The sequence below is a fragment of the Phyllosticta capitalensis genome (assembly GCF_038381095.1).
Source record: "Phyllosticta capitalensis strain CBS 128856 chromosome Unknown BKA78scaffold_9, whole genome shotgun sequence".
Lineage (NCBI taxonomy): Eukaryota > Fungi > Ascomycota > Dothideomycetes > Botryosphaeriales > Phyllostictaceae > Phyllosticta > Phyllosticta capitalensis.
Window position 1 is genome coordinate 32,043 of NW_027117447.1, and position 15,674 is coordinate 47,716.

The 15,674-nt window shown below is 53.6% G+C and overlaps 5 protein-coding genes across 5 annotated transcripts; 3 read left to right on the top strand and 2 right to left on the bottom strand.

Annotated features, from left to right (window-relative positions):
• The first annotated feature begins 178 nt into the window (after positions 1 to 178).
• On the top strand, positions 179 to 1,999 carry BKA78DRAFT_181692 (uncharacterized protein). Its single transcript, XM_066883418.1, has one exon. The coding sequence runs from the start codon at positions 268 to 270 to the stop codon at positions 1,873 to 1,875; it is 1,608 nt and encodes a 535-aa protein (XP_066740858.1). The 5' UTR covers positions 179 to 267; the 3' UTR covers positions 1,876 to 1,999.
• A 2,888-nt stretch (positions 2,000 to 4,887) lies between these two features.
• Positions 4,888 to 8,047, bottom strand: BKA78DRAFT_181719 (ankyrin repeat-containing domain protein). Its single transcript, XM_066883419.1, has one exon. It carries the CDS (start codon positions 7,817 to 7,819, stop codon positions 5,102 to 5,104), a length of 2,718 nt encoding a protein of 905 aa, XP_066740859.1. The 5' UTR covers positions 7,820 to 8,047; the 3' UTR covers positions 4,888 to 5,101.
• Positions 7,796 to 8,920, bottom strand: BKA78DRAFT_321168 (nucleoside phosphorylase domain-containing protein). Its single transcript, XM_066888999.1, has one exon. The coding sequence runs from the start codon at positions 8,859 to 8,861 to the stop codon at positions 7,845 to 7,847; it is 1,017 nt and encodes a 338-aa protein (XP_066740860.1). The 5' UTR covers positions 8,862 to 8,920; the 3' UTR covers positions 7,796 to 7,844.
• Positions 8,921 to 11,039: 2,119 nt separating this feature from the next.
• BKA78DRAFT_286336 (kinase-like domain-containing protein) lies at positions 11,040 to 12,713 on the top strand. The gene is made up of 5 exons (XM_066885715.1): positions 11,040 to 11,059; positions 11,114 to 11,289; positions 11,346 to 11,653; positions 11,703 to 12,046; positions 12,099 to 12,713. The coding sequence occupies exons 2-5, from the start codon at positions 11,162 to 11,164 to the stop codon at positions 12,441 to 12,443; spliced, it is 1,125 nt and encodes a 374-aa protein (XP_066740861.1). The 5' UTR covers positions 11,040 to 11,059; positions 11,114 to 11,161; the 3' UTR covers positions 12,444 to 12,713.
• Positions 12,714 to 13,628: 915 nt separating this feature from the next.
• Positions 13,629 to 15,175, top strand: BKA78DRAFT_355190 (kinase-like domain-containing protein; the record flags this gene model as incomplete). Its single annotated transcript, XM_066891858.1, has 4 exons — positions 13,629 to 13,801; positions 13,885 to 14,225; positions 14,293 to 14,654; positions 14,729 to 15,175. The coding sequence occupies 4 exons, from the start codon at positions 13,629 to 13,631 to the stop codon at positions 15,173 to 15,175; spliced, it is 1,323 nt and encodes a 440-aa protein (XP_066740862.1).
• Between the last annotated feature and the right edge of the window lie 499 nt (positions 15,176 to 15,674).

Below are 15,674 nucleotides of genomic sequence, written 5' to 3' on the forward strand. Positions count from 1 at the left end.
CAAACGAGACGGAGTCTAGCGATAATTCTCACGGCAGACTGACAGTGACAACCCAATTGACAACCTCGTCCTCTCTCCCTTGCTCCCATGGTTACCTCGCATCCGCTGGTTGCCCGGCCACACGAGCGCACGAGGGCCGGTCAGCCCTGTCGAACCCCAACCTCTACCACTACTACTACAGGTACTCATCTAGGTAGTTATCCAGAGCCCAACTCAGTTCCAATCATGACCATGGCCTGATACGTGTCACGGTCGGGCACGACTGCCATGTTTCTCTTCGACTTTTTATTCCTCAACCATTGGCACCGCCGAATCTGCCTGGGACTCGCCCTCACGCTGGCTTCTTGGCGACTTGGGCCCAGGATCGCGCTGTCTCTGTGCGAACATGCACCAACTCCAACTTCAAGTCGTCGAATGCCTCAGACTCCTCGCAAGACATCGCGAGCCGACGACGACTTTGATGATATGATGCGCGCCGCTCGTGGCCACCATCGCGCTGCCGCATCCGTGCCCGGCGACATCACGACTCCGCCGCGCTCACGAGCCAACCGGCGCTCTCATCCCCAAGGCATGCCTCGCCCAGGTCCAGGCCCGTCTTCCTCCAATTCCACCTCCTCTCCCTCTACAACATCAATCATGTCCTCTCACGGCCGCTCTCTGTCGCACGCCGACGCTGCCTCTCGCCACAGCAAGCGTCTGTCGCTGAATTTCCCCGTGCAACCCGCCGCCGCCTCGTCCGCCGTCCCCAGCATTCCAACGCCGCGTTCTCGCCCTGCCTCGTGGATCGGCACCAGCCCTGTACGATCCCCCGAGCACCCTCCGCACTCCCCGGACGCCAACTTCTTCACCGCGCTGGCCGCACAGGAGCGCCGCGTGCTCGAGCTTCGCGAGGAGCTGTCCAAGGCCGAGGATACTCTGAAGGAATTGAAGAAGCAATGGGCCACACACGAGGCCGCTCGCCTCGGCCAAAAGGGCGCCTATGGCTTCCACCCGCTGCAGCCCGTCGACACGGTCCTTGCAAACGGTCTCTTTGACGACGATCCCGACGGCCCCAGCTGGGCGGAAAAGGAAATGGAGAGGAGGCGCATGATTCTCAACGGTCAGCGCCAGTCGAACCGCAAGGTCTTTAGCGGCTCGCGCCACACTCGCACCCTCTCCCTGCTGTCACCAACCAAATCGGCCAATGACGCTCCATTCTCCACCGCCTTGGACGACACGCTCGACGATGCCCCTTACCCCCCGCGCGGACGCTCCTCCACGACTCCCGTCGATTCTTCGCGGGAACGAACCGAGTCGCAAGATCACACTTCAGAGGCATTGTTGCGGACAGGACGCCAGATGGCAACCGACTTGAAAGATGGCTTGATAACGTTCTGGGGAGACTTGAGGCAGGCGGCAATTGGAGATGAACCGGCCGCAAGTCCTCCGCGGAGTACTCCGCAGCAAAACAGACGGCGTCTCACCAACGAAGGCGGGCTGAGCCGCTCCAGGACCGTCAATATCGCGAGAAGAAAATCAAAGTCAATTCATCCGTCTGGAGACAGCTCCTCACTCATTGACATTGAATCCAATTTCTGGAAGGAGCATGGAATCGAGGCGGTGCGGGCCCCGCAACCCGCCGTGGTCAAGCCCGCTCCGGCAAAGTCGCCGCAAAAGACTCTCCGCAGCCAGCCTAGCAGCCAGACTCTGGACGAAGCGTGGGACGACTGGGACACGACGGAGCCGGAAAAGGAAAACACCAAGTTTGCGCCGGGTAGTCATTCGAGCAGCAACAGCTCCGTCTCGGAACTCCGCACGTCGCCCCCCGAATCCGAGCGCAGCAGCCCGCGAACCAGCACCAGGTACGTAGCCACGACGGCGGGCCAGGTACGTTAATGCTGCTTGCTTTGCGTCAAAAAAGCGTTTGATATGAAGCGTTGCTTGCTTGCTTGGTGGCTTTTTCGTTACTGCGACCCCTGCCTGTACCTCCCCCCTGTACTTTGCCACGACCCAGCCTACTGACGGGTGTATCCAGCTCAACAACTCCCCGTCTCCCGCCGCAACACCACCGACAATGCTTCGCGGACGAGCAGGGGAAAGAAGAAGCCCGTCTCTCGCCAAAGCCATCCCGCATAACATCCACCCCCGCCTCCTCCAGCAGCAGTCCCCGCCACACTTCAGCCTCCACCGCAGAGAACAGCCCCTCCACCACCAGCTGGCGCGCCCTCAACAAGCTCGCACCTAGTCTTGTCACGGCCGCCTCGTCGCCCGGCAGCCCCCTCCGCTACATCCTGGACGAGTGGGACAGCATCGTCTCGAGCAGCTCGGGCGCCACCAGCCCGACCGCCGCCCACGCCTGCATGGCCGAGGCCGCCGCCTGGGAGGAGTACCTGAGGGGCGCGGGTGGCGGCGAGCCGCTTGAGCCTGGCAGAGGAGGCGAGTAGAGCAGGCACTGGGTCGGTCGGTGTCTGTCTGTCCCTTTGTCGTATTGTGCCGTCGCAGGTACTGGCGTCATTAGGAGCGCGCGTGTCTGGCATTTGGAACCACCCTCATATGTACACGAGAAAAAGGGAGACGGGCACGGAGTCATCAGGAAGAGTGAGGCGCGCTCGCTCGGTCTTGCACATTTTTACGCTTCTCGGTGTTTATTTCTTGTTGTTCTTTCGGCTCGTCTGTTGTCGTCATTCATCTTTTGGTTGCTTTGCTGCGTGCGCTTTGCTTTGCTTTGGTCTGCTCTGCTTTGCTCTGCCCTCGCGAGTCTCGGTTTCTTGTCTCTGTCTGCCTTTGGGCACATCGCAACGCAACGAAACGAAATGAGACGAAGCAACGCACCTCAACGCAACGCAAACGAAACACGCCCCTCTACACACGAGCTAAACGAAACGCCTCTGTCTTTATTCTTTTCAGCAGTCAGTACTAGCAAAGCGTAGCAGGGTGTAACGCGTTGATGGTATGGTTTGGTTTGTTTGGATCGCTTTGGATTACCCTTTTGATATTGCTACGGTACCACGGTACATGTATTGTTTAAACAGTCTTGATCTTATTGTATTATTGCCGCTGTCTCTGCGCCTGCCATCTTTGTTGCGTTTGTGCGTCGTGCTGTTGGTGCGTTTAGACCTTGTTGCCCCTAATCATCAAGTGCGGCGATGCAGAGCGGCGGCGGGGCGGGCTTCTTGGTTGTTTTAGTTTGGGCAATGAGAGTTTGAATAATGGTGGCATGGCGCTCTTGTGTGTTAGTCTGTCGTCTGTCCACTAGTCCATCATCTTCCAATTGTTGACACACTTTCACTTCTCATACTTATACTCAACATCATTGCTCGAAGTTCGCCATGCGCATCTTGCCTTCCTTCACTTCCCATGCATACATACATCTGCTTTAGTCACGGGGGTAAGGTCGACGCCTAAGGGTGATTGAAGCCAGTGTCCCGCGCGCGCGTCCAATATCCATCCATCTCCTTGCGCACTCAGTTCGTTTCGTTGCGCTGGTAGTACAGTACAGTACTAGCACGTACGTACATACGTACGTGGAGAGGAGAGGAGAGGAGAGGAGAGAAAGCTAGCTATACAGGTAGGTAGACAGGCAGTCTTTGTGTATACATGCACGTATGCATGCGTGCATACAGGTAGCGAGTGAGTAAGTTGTAAGGTAGAGATAATGGCCTGACTCTAGTGGGGTGGTACTATTGTTAGGAATAATAAGGATAAGCAAGGACTAAGGAGTGGATATGTGTGTGTAGGTTGGTTGGAGGGCTGGGATCAATTGTAGTGTGGTATGTGAAGTAATGGCTTCGTGCTAGAGGGAGGGAGATAGGAGGGAGGGAGGGAGAGAGGGAGCAATGCTTGTTGGTAGACTATGCGTCGTATCGCGGGCGAGCGAGCTGGCATATTAGGAGGGATGTGTGAGTGCGGGCAGGGGAAGGAATGCGACGCCGATTTGCTGCTTTCTTCGTTATTTGGTCGGGATTGTGATGTTGTTGGTTGGAGTTGGGGTGGTAAGGAGTGGAAATAGTGGGGAGATTTTTGTTTTTTGTTTTCGACGCCTGATGGGAGGAGCGAAAAGAGTGAAGAGGGGTGGAAGTAAAAGCAGAAGGGTAGAAGTGTTAGGGCAGGGGGGTTTCAAGAAGTGATGTTATTAGCTGATTGGCTAGGTGTGAAAGTGGTTAGTGGATAGCCATTGTGTGGTCAGTTTTGCTGTTGGACAGTTGTAGATAGAGTGGGCGGGTAGTTGTTATTTTGCTAGTTGGTCGTGTCGTCAGTTAGTCGTAAAGTCACTTGCGCGGTCATTTGCGCGGTCAGTCGGCGCGCAGTCAATCGCGTAGTCAGTCGCCGCGTATTCAGGGGGTCGTTTCGTCGGCCAGTCGTGTCGTCGGTCAGTCTTGTCGTCGGTCAGTCTTGTCGTCGGTCAGTCTTGTCGTCGGTCAGTCGTGTCGTCAGTCAGTCGCGCAGTCAATTGCGCGGTCAGTCGTTTCGTCGGTCAGTCAGTCGCGAAGTCGGTCAGTTGCGCAGTCAGTCTGTCGAGTAGTCAGTCATCGCGCAGAATGCCGCTGGGTACGCAGTAATTGCAAAGATAGTTGTGCCCTAAGGAAGGAGAAGGAGGAGGGATGTCAGAAATTTGGAAAAGGGGGGTCAGAAAACCAGTCGTCGTCTGAGAAAAAGGGGGTCAGAAATCCAGCGGCCGCTCAAAATCAGGGGTGAAAAACGCAGGGGGTCAATAGTTGAAGCCAGTATCCATCGTTCTACCGGCACCTTTATAATCCACTTTGGCCATGCAATACTGACACTACATGTCTAAAGGGGGTACAGGGAACCCTTCCCATTTGGCCGGACTTTGTTATGGAAACGAATGGCGAGGGTGATATTGGTTGGTTCTTAGAGTTGAGGTGCCCGCAGGTGTGCCGCAAGAACAACAAACGACTAGGCGACTGCTGAGGTGACTAGTCTATCAGTGCGCTGATGCGCATCCGTGACAGACTTCCTCGAAGACCCCCCTCCATTTCAGCTTTCCTTCCGTCTCTCTGTTGTTCCGCCGCAACTCTGTTCGCTGCTTCTTCCTCCGACGCCTGGCATCTCTGAGAGTGATCGTGGCGGGTATCACCTGGTAAGTCGGGGCTATCGATGCACCTCATCCTTTGTGTTCATTCGCGCCATTCTCGAGCAAGAGACGCGCCACCTCCCAGTGTTCTCTCTCAGTGGCAGCTTGAAGGGCAGTGAGGCCTTTGGGTCCACTTGAAATGTTCGGATCAGCGCCGGCGCGCAGCAGAGCTTTGACCAGATCCAGGTAGCCTTTGGTCGCTGCAGCCAGGAGGGCTGTGCCCCGAGTACCACCACATAAATTGACATCAGCTCCGCGGTTGATCAAAACGTAAGCCGTATCGTGTCCGCCTTTCCATAAAGCCTCCTGGAGAGGAGTGTCATCCCGAGTACCACCACACAAATTGACATCAGCACCGCGGTTGAAGAAAATGTATTCGCTTCCCCATAAAGCCTCCTGGAGAGGAGTGCCATAAGCTTCTCCGCATTCATTGAAATTGACGCCTTTGTCAAGCAGGAACGAGACTGTCCCTGTTCTGGAACGTCCCGCAGCTGCTCGATGAAGGGGGCCGCCTTTTGTTGGATGAACTGCGTTGATATCGGCGCCCAATTCAACTAACAATTCAATCGTCATAATGATCGAGCAGTCTGATTCATGTGCTGAAGCTGCGGCATTCAGAGCGCTGCCCCACTTTCCGCCCTGACCATTGGCATCAGCACCTTCGCTGATCAATGTACAAAATGTCTCGCGCTCGCCGAGATACGCGGCAATCGTGAGAAGTGCGAAGGTTGCGCTGTTTCGGTAATTCGACTTCGGGAAATTTCTAATCAGCGTTTGTAAAACGCTTGGGTCAAAACATGCTTGCACTCCAAGGCATTGCGTGAATTCTCCAATCTTAAATCTGTACCCATTGTTGAAAAGCAGCTGCATGATTTCTGGGCTTCCGCTCTCTACAGCTGATACCAGAGGCGAGCAATCTTCAATGCCGCGTATGTTTGGGTCCGCGTGGTTTTTCGTAAGGAGCTGAATCGCGTTGAAGTTGCCAGCTTCTAAAGCAGCAAAAGCAGCTTCTAAACCGGTCATATCATGTTGTCCACTTGGACTATTCACGTTAGCTCCATTTCGAAGCAAAAACCTGACTCCGTAGACAGAACCCAGACGTGCAGCGGACGAAAGCGGAGTCAACGTTGAGTTCCGCGGTTTGAAAATTTGGCATGCATAAAGGTGGCAATTTTTCGTCGTAAAGAACCTTTCCATGAGGGAGCAAAGCATTTTGTCAGAATAGCCAGCCTTTTCGGCGTTTTTTGCAAATGAAGAAGTAGCAGTCTTTGCCAGTGGGAACCATTTGGTTGTGTCGCAATCGAAGGGATTGATTCCCTCCGATGAAAGGATTTCGGTTGCTCCTAGCCAATATGCTAGGCAGACTTTGGCAACAGATGCTCTAGCAACACTTTCCTCAAAGTCTTGTCGGACGTGCAGTTCCAGCCTGGTCGACGTTAGGTATTCTTTGACGGAGAAATGTGCCAGCCTCATACGCAAGCCCGGTTTAGCCACGTATATAAATCCCTGTTTAGCCACGTATTCAGGCTGTCTTGCGAGCTGTTCAGGATCGAAGATTTCCACCAAGCTGGAACAGTACGCAGCAATGTGTTCCTCTGGAAGTTCAGGTCTGTTGTTGGGGTCGAAGTGATGTTCGCCCGTGAGCTCAACCGCGATTGCGTCAACAGCTTCCTTGATCGACAAAGACCCGTCCGCGGAGTAAATCAAGAACTGGAGGATCCTGATCATAGTTTGGTTTGGTTTTCCAGGGCTGCCTCTCAAAATGCGGGCGTAAGTCTCATCTAATGTGTCTGGCAAAGTTTGCAGCGTCTTTTCAATATCGCTTGGTATGATGCAACGGTTGAGATCATCGAGCTGGCATGCAACCCAGCGGAATACTCCATCTGCTTTCTGGAGGAGAGCATCTTCAATTTTCGGTTGGAGATCCAGTCGAAGCTTGGGTTTCGACTTCAATATTTTAAGTTCTGCGACTCTTTTGTGGATGTACGCGGCAATGTCATCTGCAACCGTATCGCTCTGAATGGGCACGATGCTGTCACTTGGGACCCATCCTTCGAAAGCATCTAGGATATCGTACTCTGGACGACTTGTTACAAGAAGGTGGATGTTACAGGCTTTTTGAGAGCCCATGAGTTGCTCTACCCACGGCAGAAGTTCTCCACTGGAGTAATCGTGTCGCGTGGCGCATTCGTCAAGCGCATCAAGGACGATCCATACTTCACCAATCTTTTCGACCATTGCATGGAAGATCCTAAGCAGGGACTGAATGGTCGGCTCTTTGGTGTGTAGATCGCTTTGTAGAATGTACTTTCTAGGATCTATCCCAATGTTGCACAGCTGGTTGATCAACGATCGCAGTGCGTCTTTCAGTGACTGCTTCCGGGTATTGGCAAAATCGAAGTAGAAGTAAAGTGGCTTTCCGGGAATGTTCTCCATCCTCTGGATATTTTCCATCTTTAGATCCTCGACGATCATCGAGCTGAGAATTGTTTTTCCAGATCCAAGTTTACCGCGCAACCACAGGAAGGAGTTTGAGTCTCGGCATGATTTCCATTTCAAGTATTCCGATCTTTGAAGGAGCCATTGGCCCGTTCCTGAATGTCTTTTGTGGCTGGCGAATTCATGATTCTCCCCCGGGTTTGGGGCCGACAACCAGGCAATTCTCTTGTCGACATCGTTCTCCGCGAGCATTCTCTGAATATCACTCTGGATTTCGTGCAGTTCTTTGAAGGAATCAGTGGTGTTCATTGCTAGAAATACTCGGTACGCGGAACTAACTTTTGACCATGGTCTCGTTGATTGTTCTCTCTCGCTCAACGTTCGTGGGTGCGACTAGTCCGACCAACTGCTTCGCGTATGCGGCCGCCGTCATGGCTGCGTAGCCTTGCCAATTTTTGTTCTTATGCGTGTCGGAATAGTCACAGATGCCTCGAATGACGATGCATGGGAAATGATTCATCACTCCTGAGGCTTCCATTTCGAAACAAAGCACACCATGCCTCTGGGTCAGTTCATCCCGTCTTTTAGCGTTTTTCATGAGTGTATTTGCAGAAGCAATTACCCCATAGTGAATTTCTAGATCGCCTGCACGATTGCCACGGCGCGGGAACTTGGCCAATTTCTCAGATGGATTGATATCCATTACATCATCATCATTCCTGAGGCAGGCATCTTCGCAAGATTTTTCGCTGTCCATGTGGGTAAAATGCGGCAGAAACAGCCGATCGGTAGAAAGCTTTGGTCTTCCGAAGAGTTTCTCCAGCTTTGGTACGCCTTGAATTGTTTGCTCGATTTGGCTGTGGATTCCATTGCCACGATAATGGTGGGACTCAATCGCAGCGGTCGCCGTCAGGAGGGCCTGCTGAGGTGGAGCCAGGAAACCGGTGATCTTGTACTCGTTGTCTTGAATATCTTTGCCATAGTCGTACCGCAAAACAGCACCGCCGTTCGAGGGGGGAGTGCTGACTACCACATCGCCGAGTCTGATATCGCTGTTGCCACTTGGAGCACCACCTCCGATGCCAACCAAGAGACCAATCCTAACATTTGGGAAACTGTGCAGTAAATGTGTAACAACTCCCGCAGCAGCGGTGGTACCGTAGTCACCGCGTGGGAGTCCGGCAATGACGACGCGATGCGGTCCAATCTCGCCCAAGGTGTAGGTGTTGCTGTCTCCCGTGTGCACCTCTCTTGGGGGTCCATGTATCTTGTCCAGAAATTCGCGTGCAGCTCCCTGTTCAATGGGTAGGGCGCAAATCCAGCCGACATTGTAAGAGCTGGGATCCGACATTTGGGTAATAATTGTTCAAAATTGACGGGATAGATTCTTCATTTTCTTGCAGCTTGAAGTCGATTGATGGAGGCTGGAAAGGTGGGAGGTAAAGGCCTTAAATTCTTTGGCGACCTGGAGACACACGAATCGTCGCCCCCTGCAATTGTGCCCGGTGTCGAGACTCATTGGCCATGATTGTATGATCCAGGTACAGATACGACCGAAGTAAGACACACATGCGTCGGAGGGCGAGAAATCAGCGAATGGAGCAGCAAAGTTTGCCCCATGTTAGTGTCCCCTGCTGCCCCTGCAGCTGCAGGCGGCTCCTACGGCTCCACATACCGGTAACAACACCATGCTCCGATATTGTGAGTCTCGGCAGTTAGCCTCAATTGCAGCCGAAGAGTGGGATGATGGGATTACTGGAGAGCTGTATATAATTCAGCTGTAGTAGTAGCTTCAATGGACAGTTCTCTCGGCAGTTCTCATTCCACTCCAACACCCCACCCCACTACCCGGTCGTCTATTATCCAATTGGAGGCCGAGATCTCAACTTTCAGACAAGTGGGTCGCGGCGTAGTGCAGTAGCAGGCGGACGCCTCTGATTTGCAGGTCGGGGGCGGAGCAGTGGACTGGCACAGCGGATCGGCCTGTCATTTAATGGACAAGGAAAAGATGCGCAGAATGACTGTGGTGTGGTGCATGAGGACGCAAGCCAATCACTCAGTCGCAGTAGACTAGATGTTGATAGGCGCAGATATCCAGCAAAGCTGATGACCAGCTTCGCGTAGATGGTCATTTTGTGTGGACCCAGGCAGCCACGCAGAACGACGGAAATTGGGTCCGATTTGACGCTGTCAATGGCGGATGTTGCCTTATTCTCAACGCGGGAAACAAGAAGGCTGAGTAAGTTGAAGCGCGCGCTTATTCTCCACTGAGCATCGTACGAACGTTACCAGTCGCGCATGAAATTCAGACACTGATCGATAGTTCAGCGGCTGTGTGAGATCTCCAGTGATAATGCTTCCCTTGAAATGGTTGGGCAACATATCCGACTCGGCCCCCAAATGATGCTTGCATTGGACTGTTGCATTCCAGCGTTGATTTCCAGGAGCCTCATGATGGCAGGCGACAATTCCACTCCCTTGAGGCAAACACCCGCACTTGTACTTCGTCAAATCCCTGGAGCCAAAACAGGTAGGCATGGGTGCAGAAACCTTCGCGCCTACCTAGAATCGCTTGGAGTGTCAATTGACGGTCGTTGAGCAAGTCCGGAGCTCGCAACTGTTGGAAGTTTGCTCTGAGAGAGTGTCGATTCGATGCGTAGGTAGGATCCGGAGTTGCTTCAAAGTGTGTATCTTACTCCGGAAGACGTTGTGAAGGTGGGAGCGGAGGGAGCTCGCGTGGAGGTTGATCAATAAGATAATGTGTCGGATCGAGTGTCCAGAGGCAGAGCGCAATTTCGGGCGCTCAAACAAGCGGTGAGAGTGTTCAGAAATCTCTGAATGCTCGTCATCCTCGTCGTAAGAATCACGACCGAGGAGCGAGCCGATCGTGAATGTTGAAGCTCAAGTCGTGAGGTGCGCTCTTCGGGAGCGGCAGGAACGACGTCACAAGTCGTGAAGAATCGCCTCGAGCGATTGTGAAAGAAATGGTGAAGATGCTGGAAGTGTCAGAAGACGTGAAAACGGTAGAGACGAATGTATCCAGGCGGTAGGCGTCCAGATCACGTCGTGTTCCTCCGTCGTTGTCAACTTTTGCTGGCGGTGGGGTGGACTGGAGGGAGACGGAGTGAGTTGAGCTGGACGGACGGACGGTGTGGTGGAAAGCGTGCAAAAAGCTCCTTGCACATATTGCGCTGGTGGTACTGCCGGTCTTTTGAAACACAGGTCTTGTCTGACCTATGGGTGGTGAAAGGGTTGTCAGAATAGCAGAACGCGTTGGTGTGTTATCTTGGATCCAAGGGGTGTCGCTTGCAACTCGTGACTCACTGCGAAGCGCGCTGGTGCTTAAAAGAGAAGGCAGGCAGGCGGCTTTGGATTTCCTCTCCTGTTTGTTTCTTTTTCAACAACCGACCCAAGAAGGAAGGAAACTCACCTAATTGAACACTCCACATGATAGCTCAAAAAATGGCCAACTGGGCCCGCGGGACAAACCCCATCCGCACCACTAGCAACCACAGCTGTATCCCGCGGACTTTTTTCAATCGTCGTTGCCTTTCGACCACGTCAACCCTCTTCTTAAAGATGCCTGAGTTCTGGCATGCAGACCGCACCGAACGAGACGAGTACATCGACCGTCTGTCGTTTGGCGAAGCGATGTATCGTAATGGACCTCGAGGCTACTGCGCCATTCGTCCGGGCGAGTGTTTGGATGGCCGATACAAGGCGTTGTGTAAGATAGCACACGGCGGCTTCTCGACCGTTTGGGCGGCTCGAGACCAGACGTCAGCCAATCTTTCTGCTAGACAGGAGTGAGATTTTAGCTGACATGCGCTTTTAGGAATGGGAAATACGTTGCGTTAAAGGTCAGCGTCAGAACGCACGATAATCCGAGAGAGCGAGATATTCTGCGCACGCTGGCCGCAAACCCCTCTCAACATCCGGGATCACGTCACCTGGTACGCCTGCATGACAGCTTTGTCATTCAGGGGCGGTATGGATTGCATCAGTGTCTCGTGCTTGATCTGCTGGGTGAGCGGCTGCAGTCCACAGGTGGCATGAGACTGCCAGGGAAGACGGCGAAAAGAATCGCAAAAGAAGTCCTGCTTGGCCTGGACTACTTACACAGCCAAGGCATTACCCATGGCGGTTAGCTTTGCCCTTTCCCACTCACTCACGCCATCTTGCTGATTCATAGCAGATCTCCACACCGCCAACGTCACCTTTGCCATGCCATCATTAGACCACCTCAGCGAGGAGGACTTCTGCATCATTCTCGGCAAGACGGAGACGGAGGCCAATAAATATAAACCCAAACCGCCAACTATTCCCAAGCGCTCGATTTGCGCGTCCTCAGTCCCGAAAATCTATTTTCCTGTTTCGCAAGCTATGCAAGTCAAGATTGTCGACTTTGGGGGCGCGTTTCGCGGTCCGGATGACGCGCCGGAGACGGTGCATGTGCCGCAGTATCTGAGGCCGCCCGAATCCATCTTTGGAGAACGTCTTGACCACCGGTTTGACATGTGGAGTATGGGATGTCTGGTAAGTGAAGCCCTTAATCCAATTCAAGTGGAGGCTAACTTGCTCCAAAAAGCTCTTCGAACTCGTCACTGGGCACCCGCCCTTCAACACCTGGGGCGACGTGACGCCCACGAATTACATGCGGGATGTACTGCACCTCGTGCCTCAAGCGATGCCAATGCGCTGGCAGCCAAAGTGGCGCGAGTTGGAAAGTGCTGAGGTTCCCCATGAACTAGGTGAGCACACGTTGCAGACGTGGCTGAAGAAGCTCTACTTTGGGACACTTGGTGTAAGGGACTTGTCACGAAAAGATCTTCGCAAGGTGGGCGAGCTTGTCCGGAGAATGCTGCGGTTGGAGCCGGCGGAGAGAGCTACGGCGGCAGAGATTTTGGATCATGCGTGGTTTCGGGATGTGTAGGGTGTTGGAATCTCGGCTGCCGATTTGGAGTCTATTGCGGTGTGGGTAGCACTTGCCTTCAAAGGGCAGTGAACAGAGGAGGAACCAGAGAAACGCAACCAAAGCAATTCAGCGGAATTGGGGCTTGCTTTGCGTTGTTGGATACACTGATCCAAGGGTCACTCAGCGGGGAGATTCGAGTCTGCTGGGGCGCCAGACTTTGAAATCTATGTCAAGAATGGGTTCGGGGACATGAAAGAAAAGCTACAGTGAGCATTCAAGACTTCGGCCCGCTTTGACGTTGAAGTTTCTTCCAAGGACTACCACACTCCCCGCGCTTTGGTTCGGCACACGAGTGCTGTGATACCTTCCAATTCCGGTAATCGGCAGAGACACTGCTGCTTTGAGGACGAAAACACTGGTGCAATTCAACACTTCTTCGACCCCTGACTGCACGATCGCTGGAATGTTTTTGCTGTTTGCCATGTCATTGCCGTAGACGACAAAATGACAAATCTCATGTGGTGGTTGCGGCGCTTCACCCTGATTAATGATGCTCGTATCATTCGACAAAGAACGCCGGTACGTTGGTCTTTCTCAGGGTCCCACCACACCACATCAGATGCAAGGGAAAGAACTAGTCCCCACTCCCACTAAATCTTCTCCCCCCTGGACCCCACACATTCGGCACACCTACCTTTATTGGACCCGCTTAGCTTTCTTCATGTAAATCTGGAGGACCCACTCACACTTCTTGAACTTGACCCAGGGAAGTGGCTCATCCCGAGTTGCAAGCGCGAGCGCGATAGAGACAAGACCAAGACGTCAAAATTGCCGCGACAGTAAGCGAAGAAAGAAACTACCGATTCCTAGGCTTCAGGGGGCAGTCAAGTTCTTTGCACCAAGAAGAATGAGAGAGTCTCCTGGCTAAAAGAACAGCTACAAGGAGCAACCAAGTGCTATGTACTGCATGACTTGGGACGAAGCCTTGTCTGGTTGGCATTTTCTTCCGACTCCCACGGCGCTTAGGGCTAAAAACACCCATTCACTTCGAAACATCTCCAAAAACAAAGCCAACTCGACAAAGCATAATGAATAGTTTGTACATAAAATGCTTTGCCTCAGGTATCCGCCAGCATCAAATCAACACCATCCAGATTCAGAATTGTCCATCATTCTGGCTTGAAGTACATCTGGCTTGTCGCTATGTTGCTGACAGGAGGGTTTCCCAATTCCGATCAAGCGGCCTCGTACTTCAACGGGCCACGCAGTCTCTACCAAATTCATCTCGGCGACTGCCTCAAAGAAGGCCGTTACAAGATCCTGCACAAGCTCGGTGTCGGATGCCACTCGACAGTGTGGGCAGCGAGGGACCAAAAGTGAGTTTCTCCACCCACCAACCAGTCATGCACTCCATCCGATCTTATCAAAGAGGGAGAGTGAGTGCTTACAATATCTCCAGCGAACACAGATACGTCGCGCTGAAAATCACGCGCGTCGCCGTCCCTGGCCACGAGCGCCGACGCGAGTCCGACATGCTGCAGTCAATGGCGGCGCCGCACCCGCGAAAAAAGGATCCGGGATCGCAGCATCTGATACGCATGCTAGATCACTTCATGCTGGAGGGCTTGGCCGGATACCACGACTGCTTCGTGCTGGAGCTCGTGGGGCAGAAGGTCGATCTGTATGTCGAAGCGCAGACGAGCGGCCGCTGCAGACTGCCCGCCAGAGTCGCAAAGAGGGCTGCCAAAGAGGCACTCATGGGCCTGGATAACCTGCATAAACGGGGCATTGTGCACGGAGGTCGGTCGACTGCTGTTGTTGACAAGTCCCCTGTCAGTCCCCCTTTCCGCTGACCATCAGCGCGCAGACATCCGCACCGGGAACCTCGCCTTCAGCCTGCCACCCAGCGTGCACTCGACGAGTGAAAGCGCCTTCTGCGCCGCTCTGGGGTCCCCTCAAATCTGCCCCGTCGTCAGCGGCGACGGCGAGCCGATTGGTCCCGAGAAGCCCGCGTACATTGTTGCTCCGGCGTCCTTCCCAAAGGAACTCGCTCTGTGCTCGCAGCCCGTCAAGCTCATTGACTTTGGCGAGTCGTTTTCGAGCGCGGAGACGCCGCGGAGACTCAGTGTTGACGGGCCTTCTGTTGCTGCCACGATTGCGCAGGCACCGGGCGTCGTGTTTGGCGAGCCACTGGACCACCGTATTGATTTGTGGAGTATGGGCGTCATGGTGAGTTGAACTTGACGCAGCAAGTGTCGTCTCTGAAGACGCTGACTGGACCCCCCCTGTTTACATGTACCCAGCTCTTCGAACTCATCACCGGCGCGCACCTCTTTGCCTACGAACGTAAGTCACCCACCACCCAAATCGACGAAATGCTCCATCTAGCCCCGGACGCGCTGCCCGCACGCTGGCAGTCGCAGTGGCGCGCCATGTGCACCGAGCAAGCCTTTCCCTGGCACAGTCACAGTCCCGCCGGCGCCCTCTCAACCGCCACAGAGGAAGGCGCCCAGAAAGAAGAAAAGACTCTGGCCGACGATGGTGGAAATTCCCTGGGCAATCACTTGGCCAAAGAATACTTTGAGTGCACGAGACGATTCGATCTGGCGGACGGCGAAGAGAACGACTTTTTCACCGAGTCGGACATTACAAAGGTGGGCGAGCTTATTTGCAAGTTGATACGGCTGGAGCCGGCGGCGAGGGCGTCTGTGGCGGATGTTTTGGCTGATTCGTGGTGGGATGATGTTTAAGTGTCGTATTTTGGGGTGGCTCGGGCTTCGGTGGACGCTTGGATGAGGATCTAATTGCCAAATCTGCTCGGTGTATTGCTGGTCTACGCAGCACGAGCGGGCTGGCAATTTTCGGTTTTGTTTCTTGTTCGTCTTTCGTCGTTGAGTGGCAGTTTGGCGGCGAGTCTCTCCCAGGGGGAAAGATGCAGCAGAGTCACAGTTGGCTCTGAAAAAGGTGCTCGAAGGGTCCTTGTAGGACGATTAGTATGGCGCTTTTGGGGTGAGATTTTTTTGGACACTTGCGATGCTGCACGAGTGTGCAAGTCTTCTCTGCGTGGCTAAGGATTGAGGAGAGGTGAAAGGCCTTCAATTTTGTACCTCTGATTTGTACCTCTTTGGTAAGTCTTGAAGTGGATTCTTGCCGCGCATGTTACACGACAGCTGCTTCCTCGACACAAAGAAGAACGCCCCTAGTTTTAAATGCACCGCTTGCGGCCACAAAGAGTCGCTGTCATTGCGA

What these genes read in the sequence shown, in the direction of transcription:
- BKA78DRAFT_181719 (XM_066883419.1), bottom strand. Translation starts at nt 7,819, where the DNA reads ATGAACACCACTGATTCCTTCAAAGAACTGCACGAAATCCAGAGTGAT.
- BKA78DRAFT_321168 (XM_066888999.1), bottom strand. Translation starts at nt 8,861, where the DNA reads ATGTCGGATCCCAGCTCTTACAATGTCGGCTGGATTTGCGCCCTACCC.
- BKA78DRAFT_286336 (XM_066885715.1), top strand. Translation starts at nt 11,162, where the DNA reads ATGTATCGTAATGGACCTCGAGGCTACTGCGCCATTCGTCCGGGCGAG. An exon ending in TGGGCGGCTCGAGACCAGAC is followed by an intron (nt 11,290 to 11,345) that starts GTCAGCCAATCT and finishes ATGCGCTTTTAG; the next exon opens with GAATGGGAAATACGTTGCGT. An exon ending in CCAAGGCATTACCCATGGCG is followed by an intron (nt 11,654 to 11,702) that starts GTTAGCTTTGCC and finishes GCTGATTCATAG; the next exon opens with CAGATCTCCACACCGCCAAC.
- BKA78DRAFT_181692 (XM_066883418.1), top strand. Translation starts at nt 268, where the DNA reads ATGTTTCTCTTCGACTTTTTATTCCTCAACCATTGGCACCGCCGAATC.